Genomic DNA, 18,982 nt, shown 5'->3' with positions numbered 1-18,982 from the left:
TGTTATCTTCACATAGGTACAATTGTTAATTTGATAATCAAACAAACTAGTTGATTAGGGAAATTGTTTTAAGCGTTGGTGGTACCAGTTTTTACAAATGAACTAATTAATTAGGTGATTTAAATGATTTTACAAACATTGGTGGTACCAGTTTGTGTCTTTGTTTTGTCACGATTATCTTTATCAACTTAATTTGAATTTGAACTTCATTAATGTGCAATTTGAATATGTTGTTGAGCAAGGTCAAGACGGATGACTTTTAAATCTCTTTTGTCATAAAATCAAAATTCTCTTTTTTGCGATTAATCCTACGGGATTACTAACCTTTTCTACTAACTTTTTCAACGTGGCAACTCAGCCATAAAAAACCTCCATTTTCTGAATCACTTTATTTTTAACAATTGCTTTACAAAGTCCTTGTGTTCGACCTTGGATTTACCGAATTTACTATACTACATGCGATTATGTTCACTGCCTGTAAGTGTGTTGTAGTCAGTCTTTTCGTAATTCGTGTTTATAAATTTTATTACTCAATTTCACACATCAGACATTAATAATTATTCGTTTGGGTGTTAAATTACGTTAGAATAATATAAAAAGTTAGAATACTTTTAATTTGTTTACATTTAAATTTGAAGACATTAATATATTTATACATTTTATTTTAGTCGAACTTAGGACTAAAATACTATTTATTATTTTTTTAATTGTATGACTAAAATAATATATATTTATGTATAATATTATAGATAACTAGATTATATCCCGCGTAATACGCGGATAAACATATATAACTAATAGAATCCTAATGTTTTTATATTGACAAATTGTAAATAAAAAATATTGAAAAACAATAATGGTATATTTATTTATATATAACTAAATGAGTTAAAATATATGTAAAAAAAACTGCATGATGTAGATAAAAAAAAATAAAGGAATAGAGATTCTAATGAATAGTTATTCACATACCTAATATTCATATTACATTTGTAACATTTTATTATTTTAACAAAATTTAATAAAATATGTTGAAAAACAGTGATATTTTCATTTTTATATATTTTTTTTAGTTTTTGATTTTTCTAAACACCATATACAAATCAAAAAATCTTTTACTTTAAATATCATAAGATATTAATGATATAAAATTATACTTAATATTATTATTAGTATTTATTACGTTATATGATAAAAGATATATAAAGTCTTAATTTGATAAAAAAAAAAAAAGAATTAAAATTAAAAAGGTGATTTTTAGAAATAATATAAAGTTTAGGAGTTATTTTCCATAATAATATCATTAAATTATTTACTTTCTGTAATTATGAAATGTAGGAAATTACTTTCCATAGTTAATGATCATATTTAAATTTATTATATTAGAATTGAAATTGAAAAAATTATATAAGGTATATGACATCAACATATTGATCTAATGGTTTTAATTAAAAGTTGAATTTTATCTAATGGTCTAAACTTTTCCATTTTAAAATTAAGGTTTTTCTTTTATATAAATTTAGATGTGGTTACACTCTAATCTAATGCTCAAAAATTACGAGTTTCCTTTGTTTGGCCATGAGTAAACAAGCAAGAGTACATAAACCAAGATAATTGAAAATGTGAGGTTTTCTTTTCTTTTAACTTAAAAGGTTGAGTAACCAAAGACATTATAAAGGCTTGAGTCGATTTATAAACATCTTTTCCGTATCAAGTATCGTTATTCATGAATAACTAAATAAATTGTTGTAAGTTGTAGCAAGTAACACAAGCTAATCTTAATACCCGTAAGATGTATAAATTGGCTATATGTATTATATGATTAGTTATTATATAAACAAAAGAAAAGATAGTCTGATAAAAAAAAAAAAAATTTAACGATTAAAAGTAACCAAATAGCTAATACTCCGTAGGTACTTTTGGATCGTCTCATTAAAATTGAAATTTTAAAGACTGAGTGGTAGTTTGTTTGGATTTGTTTATAAATTTTTTATCTAATACTTTTTCTACCATATAACCCTTATTCGTCTTTTTAAAAAAATGTAATTACTTTTTATGAAAACTAAATACTGAAAGTATGATGGAAAAAATATAGTTATGGCAATAATGAACATAATAAATAATAATAACAAAATATAGTATCTTAAAAAGTTAATATTTGTAATGCTTACATGGTTTTAATTAGGCTCGGTAATTACTATTTTACTTATTATACTAGCTCTAATACCCATATATAGATTGTATTATAAAGAAATTCGAATATGTCTTATACATGATTTGTGAGTAAGATAAACCGAAGATCAAAACTAAATTATAATAAACAGTAATGATAAATATAATATATGTTTAGTTAGAGTTTTGGATTTACCTTAAATTTTTAGAATCACATCAAAATCGAAAATTGTAAGCATAGTGAATGACGACAAATAGCCTTTTGATTTTAGATCATAAACTCAAATTTTTGAAGTCATTCATGTTAATAACTTATTTTAAGTAATATAAGTAATAGGTGTTGAAAAATTGAGAAAGAAAAAGAGACAATTTATTAATGAGAAAACGATTAATCAAATCAAGTTATAATGTCTTTTGTATTAATATGCTAAGAGTTAGTGTAATTCTAAGTCTAATAAGAAAATTGAATCTATATACAACAAAAAAGCTAGTTTAATTTAATAAAAATAAATAAATTAAAAGGACACGTGTCGATTAAGAATTACGCCACGTGTCATTTCAAGGAGAATGTTTTAGTTTATTGGTAAATAGATATACATTCACTCAAGTATACTATATAACTTGGAAAACTTCATAAGAACTTCAACCGAGTTTTTATAAGCTAATACAGTCATACTCTACTTGATAAAATTCCAAGCTCGTTTTTTGGACTCTGGGTAATAAAGTATGACTAGAATAGGCAAAATTCGAGTTCAAGCTCAAATAATTCAATAAACACTTGGTTAGCTAACCTTATTTTTCATGTGAAGAGGATTTACACTTTGCAAAAGTTGTTCTAGTTTAAAAGATCCAGTGCACTTTACAAATGCTATTAGTACAACACTCAAGATCTCACAAGATGTTTGCTAGCATATCACCATGTTTTTTTACTTACATTTCATATGCGTGTTATCTGAAACATAAGCTATTAGACGGGTAATAACCTTGTTTAGCAAAAGGTTACAAAAAACCAATAATGTCATACATTACTCAGTTATGACTCATTTATATCGCAACAGATTCATTCACGAGGATGAAACGCAACCTCGTTTCCTTTAAGCCTATACGGTTTGTAAAATAATAAAACGTACAAAAGTTGTGACTTCGACTTGTATCATGTACGAAACTTGGATGTTCTCTTCGTTGTTTTATGATTAAATGGTTTGTAGGGTAACATATGACAAACTTTAATAACCACATTATTATCACATTCCTTAAGGTGTATCTTATGTTCTTTTTTTTGAAAGGAATATATATATATATATATATATATATATATATTATATGGTCAAAACCTTATCAATGAGCCACCAATCTCATTGGTGTATCCTATGTTTTAAAGGAGACTAAACAATTCACCATATTGGATTATTCAGCATTTACTTGCCAGTTGTGCAATCGCTCCTGTCAATTTTTATTTTTAGACAATTTCCAAATGAATACGTCAAAAAGATGTTATTAATGTGCGCAAGAGCAAAGACGACAACCCTACTCTGCTAGACCCTGAGACTATTGGTAAAACCGACCAAAATAGGATGCACAGCAAGAATAGATAAAACTTTTATTGTGAAACAATCAAGAAATAGCTTATTCATGGATACATCTGCGAAACAATATTTGCAACAATCATAAACAAATTGACTCTATATTTGAAACTGCTCTTTATTTATATTGATATTGATATTGCCATGAATGACAAACCATTAGAAGATATAACCCACTGACCACATCACATGCAAACTTATCATGCATGAAAACCAAGCTCATCATCTAATTGATTTGGCAGAATACAGAACATAGCTAGAGATAAACATGTTGATCATGCTTTGGTGGGGGGTGGTCACCAGATGAATGTGGTTCACCGGATCCTAATGATGTCTGACCATCAGATATAGGTGATTCACCAGGCGATAGAGCGTCTATCAGGGGTGGCTGACCAACTTCTGGAAATGGCTGAGTTTGTGGAGGCTCAGGTTGTTCTGGTCCTCTGGGAGGCTTTGGAGGCTTTGGAGGTTTGGGAGGAAACGGAGTTGGTGGTTTTGGGGGTTTGGGAGGGAATGGGGTAGGCGGCTTCGGGGGTCTGGGAGGGAATGGGATAGGCGGCTTTGGGGGTCTGGGAGGGAATGGGATAGGCGGCTTTGGGGGTCTGGGAGGGAATGGAGGTTGACCTCCTGCGTATCCACACATCCCATAAGTGCAAAATGTGAAGAACGGGCATCGATTGAAACATTTTCCACAATTGAATGGATTATAGCTAGTATCGATGCATACCCCTCGGCAGCACTGCCACGTATACGGACATCGAATCCCACATACTCCACAGTTGTTCACGTCTGAGGTTACCTCAACACAACGATTATTACAACACCTCCTTCTAACTGGAGACGGAAACCCACCTTGATTACAAGTCCAAGGCCTGTCATCGCACCCAACAGCTTGTTTCCTAACTCGCCTAACCCATGGCACCATGGTTCCTGACCCATCTGTGGTATTTTGGTCCAACCCAATGAGCCATGTTCGGTTGCTCTTGTTACCAGTTTCTGCTTGCACAATGCACAAAAGCAATGGCACAAGAACCAGGAGTTTGATTTGAGAACACACTAATCGAGACATTTGCAGAATGCATTAGTTAGACAAATGTGTCAAGAGTATCAAGATATATATAGGGTTATGGGGTGAGTCATGAAAAACATATATTCACGAGTGAGTTCATGTTTTTCTTACGAGATGACTATTTTAAGGCCTTTGGCCTGCATGACTTCGTGTGGGGAGTAATTATCATTACTGTGTAAAGAAAGGTTTTCCAGCGCATTATGGTTGTGTGTGGGTGTCTTAACAAAAGGCTTCTTTTTTGCTTTATACATTTTCATGTGAGTAAAGTAAGATTAACAGCCTCTCCTTTCCTCTTTATCGCACTATATTCACAAAATTGCAAAGGTTATGCAATAATAAATGAGGACCCTAAATAGTGGGCCTGAAGGAAGTTTTAAGTCCATTAAGGCCGTTAACCTGGATCCTAGAGCTCTAAGAATCAACAGATTGACTGAACCACAAACAAGTACTTGTATACTAAGTTAGTAAGTTTGACACATCTTGTGGTTAAGAAAATCCTTTGCATTTGACACAAAAGTTCTAACTTACAACGGTGACACTGAGTTTACAAGAAGTTGATAAGTATGCATTCGATATATGCAAATAAACTTAAGATAAAAAACTACATTATAGAGACCAAAGCATGCTAAATTATCGTCAAATTAGCATACAGCACAACTACCAAGCAATTTTAAATGCCAAATGACAATATCCATTCAAAATCTGTAAACATATCCTTGTATAGAAACCAAGATACTACCAGATGTATCAAAGTATCCCAAAATAGTGGGCCTGAACGACTTTCTAAGCCCAACTAGCCTGTTCACTTAGATGGTTAGATCTTAGATGTTAACATACTGACCAGACCAAAAACAAGTAACCAAATCAAATCGATCTTATGACTACTGGGCACTGACAATTATACCAACAGAGAAGCAAAGGCTAATTTTGAGATCGAGTTATTCCTTTTCCCACAATACAAAGGTTCTAACTTGCAATGACGACATAATCAAGTATATAAAAAGGACAGTATAAGTAGTAAAGGGACATTTGATATAAGCAAATTATTTAAGATAAGCAATGCTATATGACAAAATAATTGTTTTGCTCAACTACCAAGCAGAATAACTCCACATATCAAATGCCAACATCCATTTAAGTACTAGTAACGAGCATCTTGTATACAAACCAAGATACTAGCAAATGTATCATAATATCATATTGTGCAGGTAGACCAAGAGACAAATCAGAACAAATCCAAGTTTATGCAAGATTTTAGAAATAAGAACAAAAAGGAGACCTACAAGTTCACTTAGACTCGTCTTTCTTTTCCTCTTCCACTTGTCCATAACGACGTTTGAACTTGGCAACCTGACCGACACTTTCAGCCATCTGTCGTTTTCCTCTTAAGTGATAAACTTTCCCTGTTTGGTGTATTTTAGTCATCATTACGTGCATCAGACGGCCACTTTGTGTCACGTATGAGATCCATTGCATCTGCGGGTGAATCCCTTTCTTCATTTCCTTCCTGAAGTTATAAAAAATAAACAGAAAATAAGGCAATGCAGTTCCTCACAAATAAGCAACACTATCAGATACTGATCACGAAACTTTGCAGACCATATCTTTCGTTGTGTTTATACTATCTAAGAAATTACTAGAGACGTAAAACAAATACGAGCAACTTAGAAAAATTGACGGGGTTAATGCATCATTTTCACTCAGGCATTACATCAAACAGTTGGCGATCATTTTGAAAAATATAAAATTAGTAAACTTTATTATCAATATTTCTATTTCAACATAAGAGTTGTCCAAAAACAGCATTAACTTGATTGCCTTTCCTATTTTCTGGGAAGAATTTCTTTTTTGATATATAGAAAAAAGGTGATTTTTTAATAGGAGAATTAAAAGGGTATTTAATTAGCTTAAAATTATGACTGAAACTAATTATTAGGGTTTCTAATTAAAAGGACAAATAACATTAAAGAAAAACGAAGCAAAATGGTAGAGAAAAACCTGCTAAAATAAAAAAGATAATTTTGGGGGTGGTTACCGGATAAATTTTTCAAGAACTTCGGAAGCTAAAACAGTGAATTGGGTCAATTACGCCCCCCATAATCCCAAATGTATATTAAGGGGCATTTTGGTTCACATAATGTTTTTGAAAGAATTGAAATCTGTCAATGGAATTAGAATTTGAAGGAATTGAAAATTTCATTCCAATGTTTGGTTTGTAAATTTGTTAAAAGAATTGAAATGTAATTTACGTCTAATGACAAAATTACCCTTTTGATCAATTTTTTATATTTATTTTTTAGCATAGTTTATAAGATTTATTTTTATAAATAAAGTCTATAACTTAACTATCTTTTAGCTTTCTAACTTATATTATCTTTTAGCAATATATGTTAACTGGCTATTTTACGAGTAATATACCATTCATATATAATTAAACCACATATTACAACTTACCAAGTCTTTTTAAACCATCCATAGAAATTGTTCAAAACAACCTACATATTACAACTTACCAAGTCATGTCATTAACGATTTAACTTACAACAAAAGCTTCAAAATACATACACATGACTTCAACGTAAATTACAACTATCTTTTTCATTTTAATTTTCTGACATCATAAACAACACCCAGTTCTCCCTTTCTTCTTCTTTCAAATCCCAAAAAGTAAGCACGCTATCAGAATCACTTCTTATTTTTCGAATTGCTTTGAACCTTTCAATTTGAGACAAAGAGGTCATTTTTTCAAGTGTCGAAGGTAGCATAGCGGTTTTCTTGTTTAGATCAACTTCAAGTTTTATACCTTCACTTAGTTCGGCTGATGATTCCTTGAGACATTCACCAAAAAACATTACCGCATCGTTGAAACTTTCAAGCAAAGAACTTGTTTGACTTGTGCTCTTTCTTTTCTTACTAGAAACACTTGAAACTTCTTCAACTTGAACACTTGTAGTGGTACGTGCCGTGTGGCTGCCTTCCATTGCTTCATCAAAACTATCATGTGAGTCTTCATGTTGTTCCTCAATATTCACTTGCTCTTCCATCTCGGTAGCAACCTTGGCTCTATTTCCTTGAGCTGGATCTTTTCCAAAAACTACACACAAATCTTCGTAGTGTGGAAGCTTTTTATTTTTCCATTTTGCTGCTGATTTATGACTCTATACCACATTGTAACAATAAAGTTATATACATGAAATAGGAACTAACATATGGTAAACAACAATAAAAAATAATAATACCTCAAGGTAAGCATCCCATACTCCTGGAGACGTTGTGGTCACACAATTATTTTCCTTATCATAACCAAATCACTTGTACTATTCAACATATCAAAGAGGGCTTGCCAATCTTTTTTCATTGTTTTTATTCTTGATTCAATGTGAGGTTTACCCAAAAGACCCGATTCAGGAAGCGAAACTTTCAAGGCTGCTTCAAGATGAGTTAGATACCCGGATCTAAATCCATTATCAGCTTTATATCCTCCTGTATTTACCATGTTTAGTAAAGCTTCCACCAGCTTTGCATCTTCTTCAATTGTCCACCCCCGATAGTTTCTACTTTGACTTGTCATTTTTGTAATAAACGACAAAAACAGTACCAAAAAACAGCAAAACCAGGTCATACAAAACTGAATAAGAAATCGAAGTAAACTAAAAACAGAGAGCAGCTATTAATTGCATCAATAGCAGCCTGAAACAGCACTTAGCAGCAGCAAAAATAACTCTTAAACTGCATAAAAATAGCCTTAAAAGAGTCCTAACAGCTGCAACAAAATCAGGGCAACACAGTCCTAAAACTGCACTAAAAACATACGAGAAAACTGCAACAAAATCAGCAAAAAACAGCAGCGAAAACAACCCTCATACTGCACTAAAAACAGCCTTAAAGCGAAAAATTCCTATTATAATAAAATATGTCAAAAAAAAAGAAGCAAAACAAGTACATAGATTGAATTTTTGCACGAGAAGAAAAAATTAAAAATTAGAATTGAATGAAGATTTTTGAAGATAAAAGAAAAAGAGGACATACCTATTTGAAAGAAATCGAAAATCTGTGGAAGTGTTTTTAGATGAAGATCTTGAAGAAGAATTACGGGGAAGAATGATTTTTGAGATGAAGATCTAGAAGAGGAACAGCAGCAGCCATGGAGAAGAAAAACACGTCAGGTAAGAAAAGAAAAGGGTAGGTTTTATTTATGGGTGAGTTTTTTGTGAATTCCATTGGAAAGTTGGAGATTCGATCCTAAAATGGAAGGAATTTAACATTCGGTGTTTCGGAGAATTCGGAGGAATTTTTTTAATTCCAATTTCAATCTTATTGCCAACCAAACATAGGAAAAGAATGGAATGTAAATTCCAATTCCAAGGAAATCCTGAAAAATCCATGAACCAAATAGTCCCTAAGTTACCTTTCTAAAATAAAAGTTACACTTACAGTCCCTAAGTTGTTTGGATTATATAAATAACAAGTATCATTTACAAACGATAATTGCAGATGTTCTAAAGAACAATATTACTGTTGAAAAACTTTGATCTTTCAATCAACAAGAATGATACTACTAATCAACAATGTAATCAAGGATGAATTGAGGATGAATGTGAGGGCAAGAAAAAAGAAACAAGCAGTGGCGGATCTCAAAATTTTTAACAGTGGAGGCCAAATTTTTTTTTTTTTACCATCGGTATGTTTATCGTATTATATTATGGTCATGAAATACACTTAATCGGGTCGGATCAAACAAAAATAACACTAATAATCTAAGTTTTCCATTCAATTTACTAATATATAGTTTATAACCAACAAAAAACTACAAAGACTTATGAATATACCAAGAGAAAAGACGTTGGATTGTGGGAGAAATACCTTGTTATGTGGATTGTAGATTGTTGGCTAAAACCTAGAATTATGAATGGACTAAGTGAATTGTGGGTTATAAAAAACTAAAAAGGTAAATTTTATTTTTCTCTGGAGCCTAAAACTCAAAAAAAGAAGAAAGACATTGTTACGTGGATTGTGAATTGTAGGCTAAAAAATAGAATTTTGAATGGACTAAGTTAATTATGGGTTATAAAAACCAAAAAAGGTAAATTTTGTTGGATTATTAAATTTATTAAACGTATCAAAAATAATTCTTGGGGGCCGACTTAATAAATATAGATTATTTTGGACAAAATACGGGTATATTAGTACTACTAAACGAAAAAACGGAGATGACTCGAGCCCCCACGGGCCCCTAAAGAGAACCGCCTCTGGAAACGAGAGAGATATTTTGTTATTCCAATATATACATGTATTAACCCTTCTAGAGTCTATACATATATATAATAGTAGGCTTTAAGGGTATATACGTAAATACATATATATGTATATTTGTACATAACAATTACATAGATTTTCAAACGTTCATAATGTATAATTTATTTATTTTGTGTGTAGAAACTAAATGATGCAGTAACATGATCTTTTGTTTTTATGGTTTTATTAAGATATCTTTTATTTTTATAAGTTGTTTTTTTTATTTTATTAGATAATTATGCATTGATTTCTTTCCTATTTTGGTGAGGTTAAGATTAGTATAAATAGGAATTTCAGTTATTGTAATATGCAATTGATTAGTTTGAATTTATATGAAAATTAACATTTTGTCAAGAAAACCTATATGGTTTTGGTCATTGATTAATCGAGTGTTCTTGAGCCATTTGAATGCGTGTAAAACTGCATCAGTTGGCATCAGAGCTCAGGTTGCTTCAAATGGATTGACGAGATTCTGATTATCTTATTCGTAGAATCGCCAACCAAGGCAACGAAGAAGATGGTTCAAATTCACGTGCTCGCGTTGAAGATGGATTTTTTACTCACAGATTCGCCGACCGAGGCAGTGATGAAATCCATGCTGACACGCGGGATTTTGAGATCGAAGGACTCAAGTCATGCGTCCTAGATCTGGAAACACGACCTCTCAAGGAAACCGAACCAGAGGGTAACCTCCGGAACGAGAACTTTGGGGAAGAGGAGAATCCTTACGGTACGTGTGATTTTATTTATGATTCTTAATCGTTTTTTGATGAATACGAAGATGAAGAATGGTATACTTGGGCAACTGGTATTTCAATCGTTAAAGATGAACTTCTTGACAACAAACCAGATAAGGAAGACAATCACAACGACAACAAAGTTTCAGCTTTCAAATAGATCATGAAGAATGATCGAGTTGGTAAGTTGCTATTAATTTGGGACAGAATTGTTTCTCATTTTAAATTATCGGATTTGACTTTGAGTTTTAAGATAGAATTTCATAGTTGGCATCTAAATTCAACATCACGTGTGAAAGCAAATCTTAGAAATCTACTATGGAGTATCGACTTTCTTTCGCATCAAGTGTTACTGGCATTAAATGCAAAGATATCTCTTTCGAATGATTTATCAAACTTCAATGTTTTAAATGGATATGGATACATGAGTCACAATAATGATGATGAGGGCAAAATGGTTCCATTCGATCCTGGTGGTTTTGATGGGGGAGGCAAAACTCGAGGACGAGTTTTTTCGAAGAGGGAGAGAATGATGCAGTAGCATGATTTTTTATTTTTATGGTTTTATTAAAACATTTTTTATTTTTATAAGTTATCTTTTTATTTTATTAGATAATTATGCATTGATTTCTTTCCTATTTTATTGAGGTTAAGATTAGTATAAATAGGAATTTTAGTTATTGTAATATGCAGTTGATTAGTTTGAATTTATAAGAAAATTAACATTTTGTTAAAAAAACCTATATGGTTTTGGTTTTTGATTAATCGAATGCTCTTGAGCCATTTGAATGCGTGTAAAATTGCATCACTAAAGTAAAGAAATATAATTTGATACAAAATGGCATTTAATTTATTTTTTAAAATAAAAAATACTACGAAAAATATATACCATATGGTTTACCTTAATCCAACACTTTTAGTATATTTGGGTTTCATATGTATCATTTATTCCAAAACAAACTTTTTAAGCATTCGTTGCATTGTTGCAAGACATGGTTTTAGAGTTTTACGCACTCATGGATTGTTATTTTCGTTAAAACTACAAATGTTCTGAGAATCTGATATTCGGCCAAATTGCCTGAACAATTTTTGATATGTATATAAGTTAACATGGGTGAACCACTGAACCTTTCACTCAAGAAAAAACAATTAGAGTGTACATAACCGTAAGTGCAGCCAAAAATAAATAACAAAAGTTGAAATGTGTAACTAATAAAGCTAGAGGATTGATTATGTACATATTCCTTTATATCTTGTTTTGATAAATACATTTCTCTTTCTGATGAGTTTGCAGCTCAAGTATGTTAACTAGTCGTCTTTGGCACACATGAACACTTGAGCAATAATCGAAGGATATCACTATTTCAGAATTTCTTGCTTTCTAATGACATTCTTGTTGCCTGTAGTCGTCTTTTTTAAGCTAGGTTATCTTTGGTATTGAGAACTCACACCTCTTGAGCGCAATCTGACTTGGAGAACACTTATCGACATTGTTCATGCCTTCGTGGTCTCTGTATTGGTACTCAAGGACTAGTGCTTAATCTAAACATATCTAGTAAGTAACCCAACCATTCCATCCAAGGCTGATGTATCTAACTGGAGATGTTCTTTAAAGTCTACATACCTTGCCCATGGGGCATTCTTTATGCAAAATGTGTTCACAGGTCATAAAAGCACCACACAACAGATAATCAAACATTAAAATTGTATGCCCAATTCAAGTATTTGATACATAACATAGCTCCATGTATTCAAGTATTTGATACATAACATAGCTCCATTCCACACATGAAGCGGTCTTGAACAACAAAGCAAGCCCATGTAGTGTTCTTTAAGAAGGAACATAAAGTATGTTACATTAGGTACTAGTCGGAATTACATTTACTAGCCCTAGTGCTGAACTAGGCATTCTTGTTTCCCAGCCACAATGGCTGCCTGGTGGGACTCATTGTTGAGAGCATCAAAGTCTTCAAGATCTTGCTCATCTTCATCGGGCAAGCTCCTATTCTCAGGGACTACACACGAGATTGCTTCAAAGATAATGGCCATCACTTCTTGAAACCTTTCTTCAGAGAGGGAAACCTCTGCAAGAAGTCTCCAAGCGTTTTGTTCAGTTGCACCATCATAGTCTTCTTTCCGTTTCAACACCATGTGTCCACTGATCTCCCAAACCGCTGGGTTCACTTGGGTGTCTAGAAGCTCGGCACTCACTTCTCCTAGAGCTTGTTTCTCGGCATAGCACTGTTCCATTCAATTCACAGGTAATTATAAGAAAAACTGGATCCTAAATCTATGTGATGAAGGTTAAGGAGTGGATGCTACGTGGCAAAGTGGGCAGATCAGGCAACACCTAACGGGTCAATCCAGTCAAGCATTTTTGATACTAGCCAGTTACTAGTCTGATTTTTTTAGTAAAATGGTTTAAAGATCTAATGCATCAATAGTACACTTTCAGTGACTTGATTTGCTCTATTTGCTTTAAAGTTAAAGTTTTCTAATTTGACCCGTTAGACATAAATGTATAACCCAAATCGATCTATTAATGGCATGAAGGAAGTTATGCATTTCTACCTGAGGTAGGAGAAAAACCCGTCTTCCAGAATCTGAGATAAGGACATTGTACGGTATATTGTTGTCTTGAAGGCACATGCACGAATCAGAAACAGCATTCGATAAATCTTCAAGTGAATATCCACCCTCAAAGACAAGACCTCTAACTGGATACTTGAGAATCTCAGAAATTATGACCCCGCCACTATAATCAGTAATCTTTTTAGTGGGGGCTTTCTCAATTGGAAAGGGTACAGCCAGATAATAGGCCTGAAATGCAAACAGCGTAAACATAAGCATATTTTCGATTCATTTAATCCCATATACTCCCTCTGTAAATGAAAAGGGAAACTTCCGATTTTAAAACAATTTACATACCATTTTCCTAGTTATCATAAAAAGGCTGCTGACATTTATCTGGGCACACAAAATTCTTATCATAAAACAATTAACCGTCGAGTCTTTTTTACTACTATGCAGGGTTTTAAGGGTATTTGCCATGTATCTAGAGTAATTATTGAGTGTTTAGAAAATTATATTTGATTCATGTGTTTATTGATGGTAAAATAATCAGATTTGGAGAAGCATGTAATGTTTTCAGACTATCTCTAAATTTAATCAACCATCTATGTAATTCAGCTGCTATAATGAATTTACACGCACACAACATACTATGGTTCTAAAAGTATACAAATCAATGGCAGACTAAATGTAAAGGAGATCAAAGTAGATATGAACCTGGAAGTGAAGGTGATTAATAGTAGCAAATGCACCAAGACTATTATAACCCAGACGAAAGTATGGATTCCCAGCTTCTGATGCCATGTAAAGTGCAAGCAAGAAGCTCTCATTGTCAATCCTCTGAGGCAAACACTCGAGAATTCGAGGAATCAAAAGCACATGCCCGTATTCAATTGGACTGACCTGTAAATCACAATGTACGTATTAACAGTCGGCTCACTATGAAACAACATAAATGTACAGCATACTTCACAACCCGGATAAAGTTCAAGGTAACTTACATTAATAGCAACAACGCTAGGGGAACTTTCCACATCAATCGGAGCGTTTGGATAGAACTTGACTTCACCATCTTCACTCGACTCAAACTGGAACAACACCTCTTCCTGCCCAACTTTAGTGAAGTTGAACTTGCTCCCATCAAATGGCTGGAGAACTTTATCCACTCGAAACTCAGTTGGACGCTTCTTGAGGTGGCGACCCTCGTTCAGTTGTGCAACAAACCCATAATCTCCCGGAATCACCTATACAATTACATGAAAAATTAGGAACATATAACTAGTATGCAACTTATTTTCTTTCTTTTTTCAAAATCTGCCAAACTACTTACTGAAAGTATGACTACTACAAAAATTTTACCCGCAAAATCTCAGTAAGGCTAAAGATAAGTGCAACTAGTGTGCAACTTATTTTCTACCATCAATATTAAAAAAATCTGTCAAACTAAATACTGAATATACAACTAAAGCAAAGTTTGAATCCGCAACATCTCAGTTAGGCTAAAATCATGTTGGCAACTAGTATGCAAACTAATTCAATATGCACATACGACTCCCTTATCAAATACTCGTGATTAACATAAAAATACCATTAAAATTGACCTTTACCTTAGTTTCGCAAGCAGTAACATCATACCGAAACAGCCCCCTCTCAACACGATCCTCCCACTATTAAAAAAAACCGAACAATCTCAGCATAAAAACAATAACTAAAACCCCATAAAATCATCACAGTATCTTTCAAACATTACCTCTCCAAGAAGGAGTGATTCCAAGAATGCAAAAGGAACCTCCTTTTCATCAAGCTTTTTATCAACTTTTGGAAAAGCATACAAAGGTAACTTTGCCCCTAATAAACCGAAAAACAAATCAAACCCCAAGTCAATATAACCAACTTCAAATCCAAAAGTCAACAACTTTCTTAAAAAATAATAATTTTTTAAAAATTTTTAAATAAACACCTGGCAGGCAACAATCTCTAAAGCAATTACGACCACACCCAGTAGTCACAACACTTCCTTCTTCTTGGTAATTCGAAACAACAGTAGGAACTCTCTTAATCCTCAGCATAATTAATTTAAATGTTTATGGGTTTTGTGTGTATGTATATGTAGATACAGAAAAAATGTATGTATAGATTAGAAGGAAAAGAAAGAGGAACCGCCGCCGGCAAGAAAAAGGAGGTCAGAGGGACTACCGCCTTCAGAAGGCAAAGCCCCACGGCCGCCGTGAACAGATGGGTTACTGCTGATTAAAAGAGAAACGGTTCGGGTCGAATGGGCATTAAGAAAAAGTGACCGCGGTGACCTGTGTATAGCCGTGATGTCTACAACTTTATGAACCTGGGTTTTACCCCTAATTAATTTGATATCTTCGGAGCTTTAATAATTAGAATGAATTGTGTGTTTGTTCTGTGTATATGAATGTATTGTATGTATGTATGTATATATAAGAGAGGCAAGAATGAATGGTGGGTTGTGGATTTGTGGTGACGAAGAAAGTAGGAGTGATATTGATGTTGAGGATTTTCAGAGTCGCAGAAATTTAAGGACGGGAAAAGAACACCATTACCCATTTTCGTCGTTTCCTAGGAATATGTATGTGTTTGTCTTGTATTCTCTTTAGGATTGTTTTTAGTTTTTTACTCAACTTCTCGAGCTCAAATTTTTTTACGTAAAAATTGGGCACCTATTTGCTTTTAAAACATACCGTGTCATATGGAATTAAATCTAGAGTGAAATTTCTCGCATGCCTATTTTTTTTTCTAATGTCTTTGTAACATGAGTAAAATTGATAAGGGCCTCAATTTTTTTGTATGGATAAAAATTAGTATTTGAGTGCTACATGTCTAAACTGAGCTATTAGACAACTTTATATTTTCATTTTTTTCTTATTATTTTTTGAACAACGAGTTAGTAATTAGCAGTTATGATTCGAAATATCACAGTAACATCCAATTGGGCAGTATGCGGTGCTCAAACCACACATGTTTGGGATAAAACCTAGGACTCTCGAAAACCCCATAATAATCCACTTCTGTAAATATAGGAAGTGAACTTTATATTCTCATCTCTTACATAAAAATAATACTAAAAGTCTTTGAGTTTTATATACATTATCATAGGTGTATCATGATCATCTTTTGCCTCCATGTGATTCTGTTATTTTCTTTTTCCCGATAGCCAATATATTTATACATCATTAATCTATATACTATATTTATAATATAATATAAAGCAGATTTCCTATGTTTACATTTTAAGTTTCAACATTTACTTTCTCAAAATGCCCATATATCAATTCTATATTTACCTAACATCCTTTCTCTCTACTCAAATCTCAATCAATCATTTTTTTTTCTCTTCTCCGTAAATCATTTCTTCCTCCAACTCATTCAAAATCTTTTATCTCAAAAACCGTACATCGATAAATTATAAAAATTGTATGGGTGTTCTTAAAATTTAATGTTTTTTCATTAGAGATGTCATTCGATATACTTTCGACGAATTTTTAAATCTGAGGGAGGAGCCCGTACGGTTAAGGCATTTGGCTATCACACTCTATGACCTATCACCCCCACCATCTCACCGCCGCAACGTGCGGGTACTTGCTCTCGTTATATTATAAAGCAGATTTTCTTTAAATTTTCAACATTGAACTTAAATTTTCAATATTGATTTTAAGTACTTTCCCAAAATGCTTCTCCTATCTATTCTATATCTACATAAAATAACTATAATACATTTTCTCTCTCCTCAAATCTCAACCAATCATTTTTTTTTCTCTCTCCCCCATAAATCATTTTATCATTCTATTTCATTCAAAATCTTTTATTTCAAAAACCGTACATCAATAAATTCTAAAAGTTATATAGGTGTTCTTAAAATTTTATGCTCTTTCACTAGAGTGGTCATTCGATATACTTTCGACAAATTTTAAATCCGATGGCGGAGCCCGTACAGCTAAAGGCAGAGCCTGTCAAGTAGATTACCCCATCACCGTCGCCGCCACCGCCGCCGCCATTACATCACCATCCCGTCATCGATCACTTCCATCACCGTCGCAACGTGCGGGTATTGTTCTCGTATTATATAAAGCAAATTCACTTTTGATTTTAAATATTGAACTTAAAATTTCAATATTGATTTTAAGTTTAAACAATGTACACATTCTATTACATGACGTACCATACATCATAATCACATTATATCAATAACTTCCACTACTCACCGGCGACACCACCACCACCAATCTCCCCCGCCACCACCGCCACTCTCCGCCGCCACCACCGTTACATCAACTCCACTGTCGTCACTCCCATTACCGTTCTCATCTTTATAAAAGAATCTCACAAGACCAAGTCAAATAACAAACTTCGATCGGTGAAACTGAAACCCACATGCCTTCACACTGGTATCCACCGATACGAAGTTACCAACCATTAAAACTACCAAATCTCAAATCTGGCTTACGACCACACATTCGTATATAGCTATGTTTCTGGTTATGGGCCATTATTGGATAGGTCCATCGTACACTTGTGGATGATATCATACAACTATACAAGTAGTGTATCTCCTTTTTAAATTTGACTTGATATACTATTTATTTGTGGACCAATTAAATAAATTGATTTATATTGGAAAACTAAATGATATTCTACGTATATTCCTTTGTTTCCACCCTTCTTCTCTATTTTTTCTATTTTTTATGGGAATAAAAAAAAACCCAAAAAAACAAATGGGGGGTCGTGGCTAAATGTTTAGCTAGTAAAAAACTTTTCATGTATGAATAAAAACAAGAAAAAACCAATGGAGGGTCGTGGCTCAATTTTTAGCTAGTACTAAGTTGTTAAGTTCATGGACCCAAACAAGACAAATCATACATATATTTTTTGAACCAAAAAGTACACTTTTATTTTTGTGATCCCTATTCATTGAATGGTTTCACACATACATTCACACCCCTTGATAAAATGAAATAGATTCTAAAAGTTTATGAAAGGTTTGTATAAGCTCACCATCGAATGGGTCATTTTCTCCCTTAAGTCACTATGTGACTTGGTATCGATCACATTCACCCAATAGTATTTGGGATTACAAGGGATACGAATCGTAAGCGGTTTGAGTTCGTCCATCTCCCCATCATGAACTTAACCGAATTAATGATATAATTCAAACGACATGAAGTTGATAGTTTATCTGATATAGATTCTTCTTAAATACAATTATGTGTAATGTGTATTGTATACTTTTAATTTTAATTCTAAGATGAATGATTTTATTTTTGAACTTTATATTTCGCAAGTAGATTAGCCCGCAAAGTTTAAAACATACATTTTAAACAAACAAAAAAGGTAAACAACTGTCATTATATGAAAGACAACATGACGATAAACATAATTGAACTCAAAATCAAGTACATACGTGAAATGGTTTCAAGTGCCATTAATTGTGTACCCGAGGGATGAGAAGAAAAACCACATATATCACACAATTAAAAACGACTATTGAAGATATCCATTTCGGTTCAAACCCACATGTATCGCGCCACCAT

At 32.9% G+C, this 18,982-nt stretch overlaps 3 protein-coding genes and 1 pseudogene across 4 annotated transcripts; all 4 read right to left on the bottom strand.

Annotated features, from left to right (window-relative positions):
• Positions 1-4,011: 4,011 nt before the first annotated feature.
• LOC122610733 (stigma-specific STIG1-like protein 1) lies at positions 4,012-4,824 on the bottom strand. The gene has a single exon (XM_043783696.1). It carries the CDS (start codon positions 4,822-4,824, stop codon positions 4,012-4,014), a length of 813 nt encoding a protein of 270 aa, XP_043639631.1.
• Positions 4,825-5,938: 1,114 nt separating this feature from the next.
• Positions 5,939-6,964, bottom strand: LOC122579866. 2 transcript variants are annotated; one of them, XM_043752127.1, is made up of 2 exons: positions 6,860-6,964; positions 5,939-6,331 (listed from the first exon to the last, which is right to left on the bottom strand). In XM_043752127.1, exon 2 carries the CDS (start codon positions 6,322-6,324, stop codon positions 6,112-6,114), a length of 213 nt encoding a protein of 70 aa, XP_043608062.1. In that variant the 5' UTR covers positions 6,325-6,331; positions 6,860-6,964; the 3' UTR covers positions 5,939-6,111. The 2 variants fall into 2 exon arrangements, with proteins under 2 accessions (XP_043608062.1, XP_043608063.1); XM_043752128.1 differs by having other exon boundaries at positions 6,823-6,929.
• A 463-nt stretch (positions 6,965-7,427) lies between these two features.
• Positions 7,428-8,405, bottom strand: LOC122610732 (annotated as a pseudogene).
• Positions 8,406-12,544: 4,139 nt separating this feature from the next.
• LOC122611182 (GDP-L-galactose phosphorylase 1-like) lies at positions 12,545-15,854 on the bottom strand. Its single transcript, XM_043784160.1, has 7 exons — positions 15,388-15,854; positions 15,178-15,275; positions 15,035-15,094; positions 14,429-14,671; positions 14,145-14,330; positions 13,428-13,676; positions 12,545-13,097 (listed from the first exon to the last, which is right to left on the bottom strand). The coding sequence occupies exons 1-7, from the start codon at positions 15,494-15,496 to the stop codon at positions 12,747-12,749; spliced, it is 1,296 nt and encodes a 431-aa protein (XP_043640095.1). The 5' UTR covers positions 15,497-15,854; the 3' UTR covers positions 12,545-12,746.
• Positions 15,855-18,982: the final 3,128 nt, after the last annotated feature.

Source organism: Erigeron canadensis, chromosome 8, assembly GCF_010389155.1.
Source record: "Erigeron canadensis isolate Cc75 chromosome 8, C_canadensis_v1, whole genome shotgun sequence".
Taxonomy (NCBI): domain Eukaryota; kingdom Viridiplantae; phylum Streptophyta; class Magnoliopsida; order Asterales; family Asteraceae; genus Erigeron; species Erigeron canadensis.
This window is presented reverse-complemented; position numbering and strand designations above follow the sequence as displayed.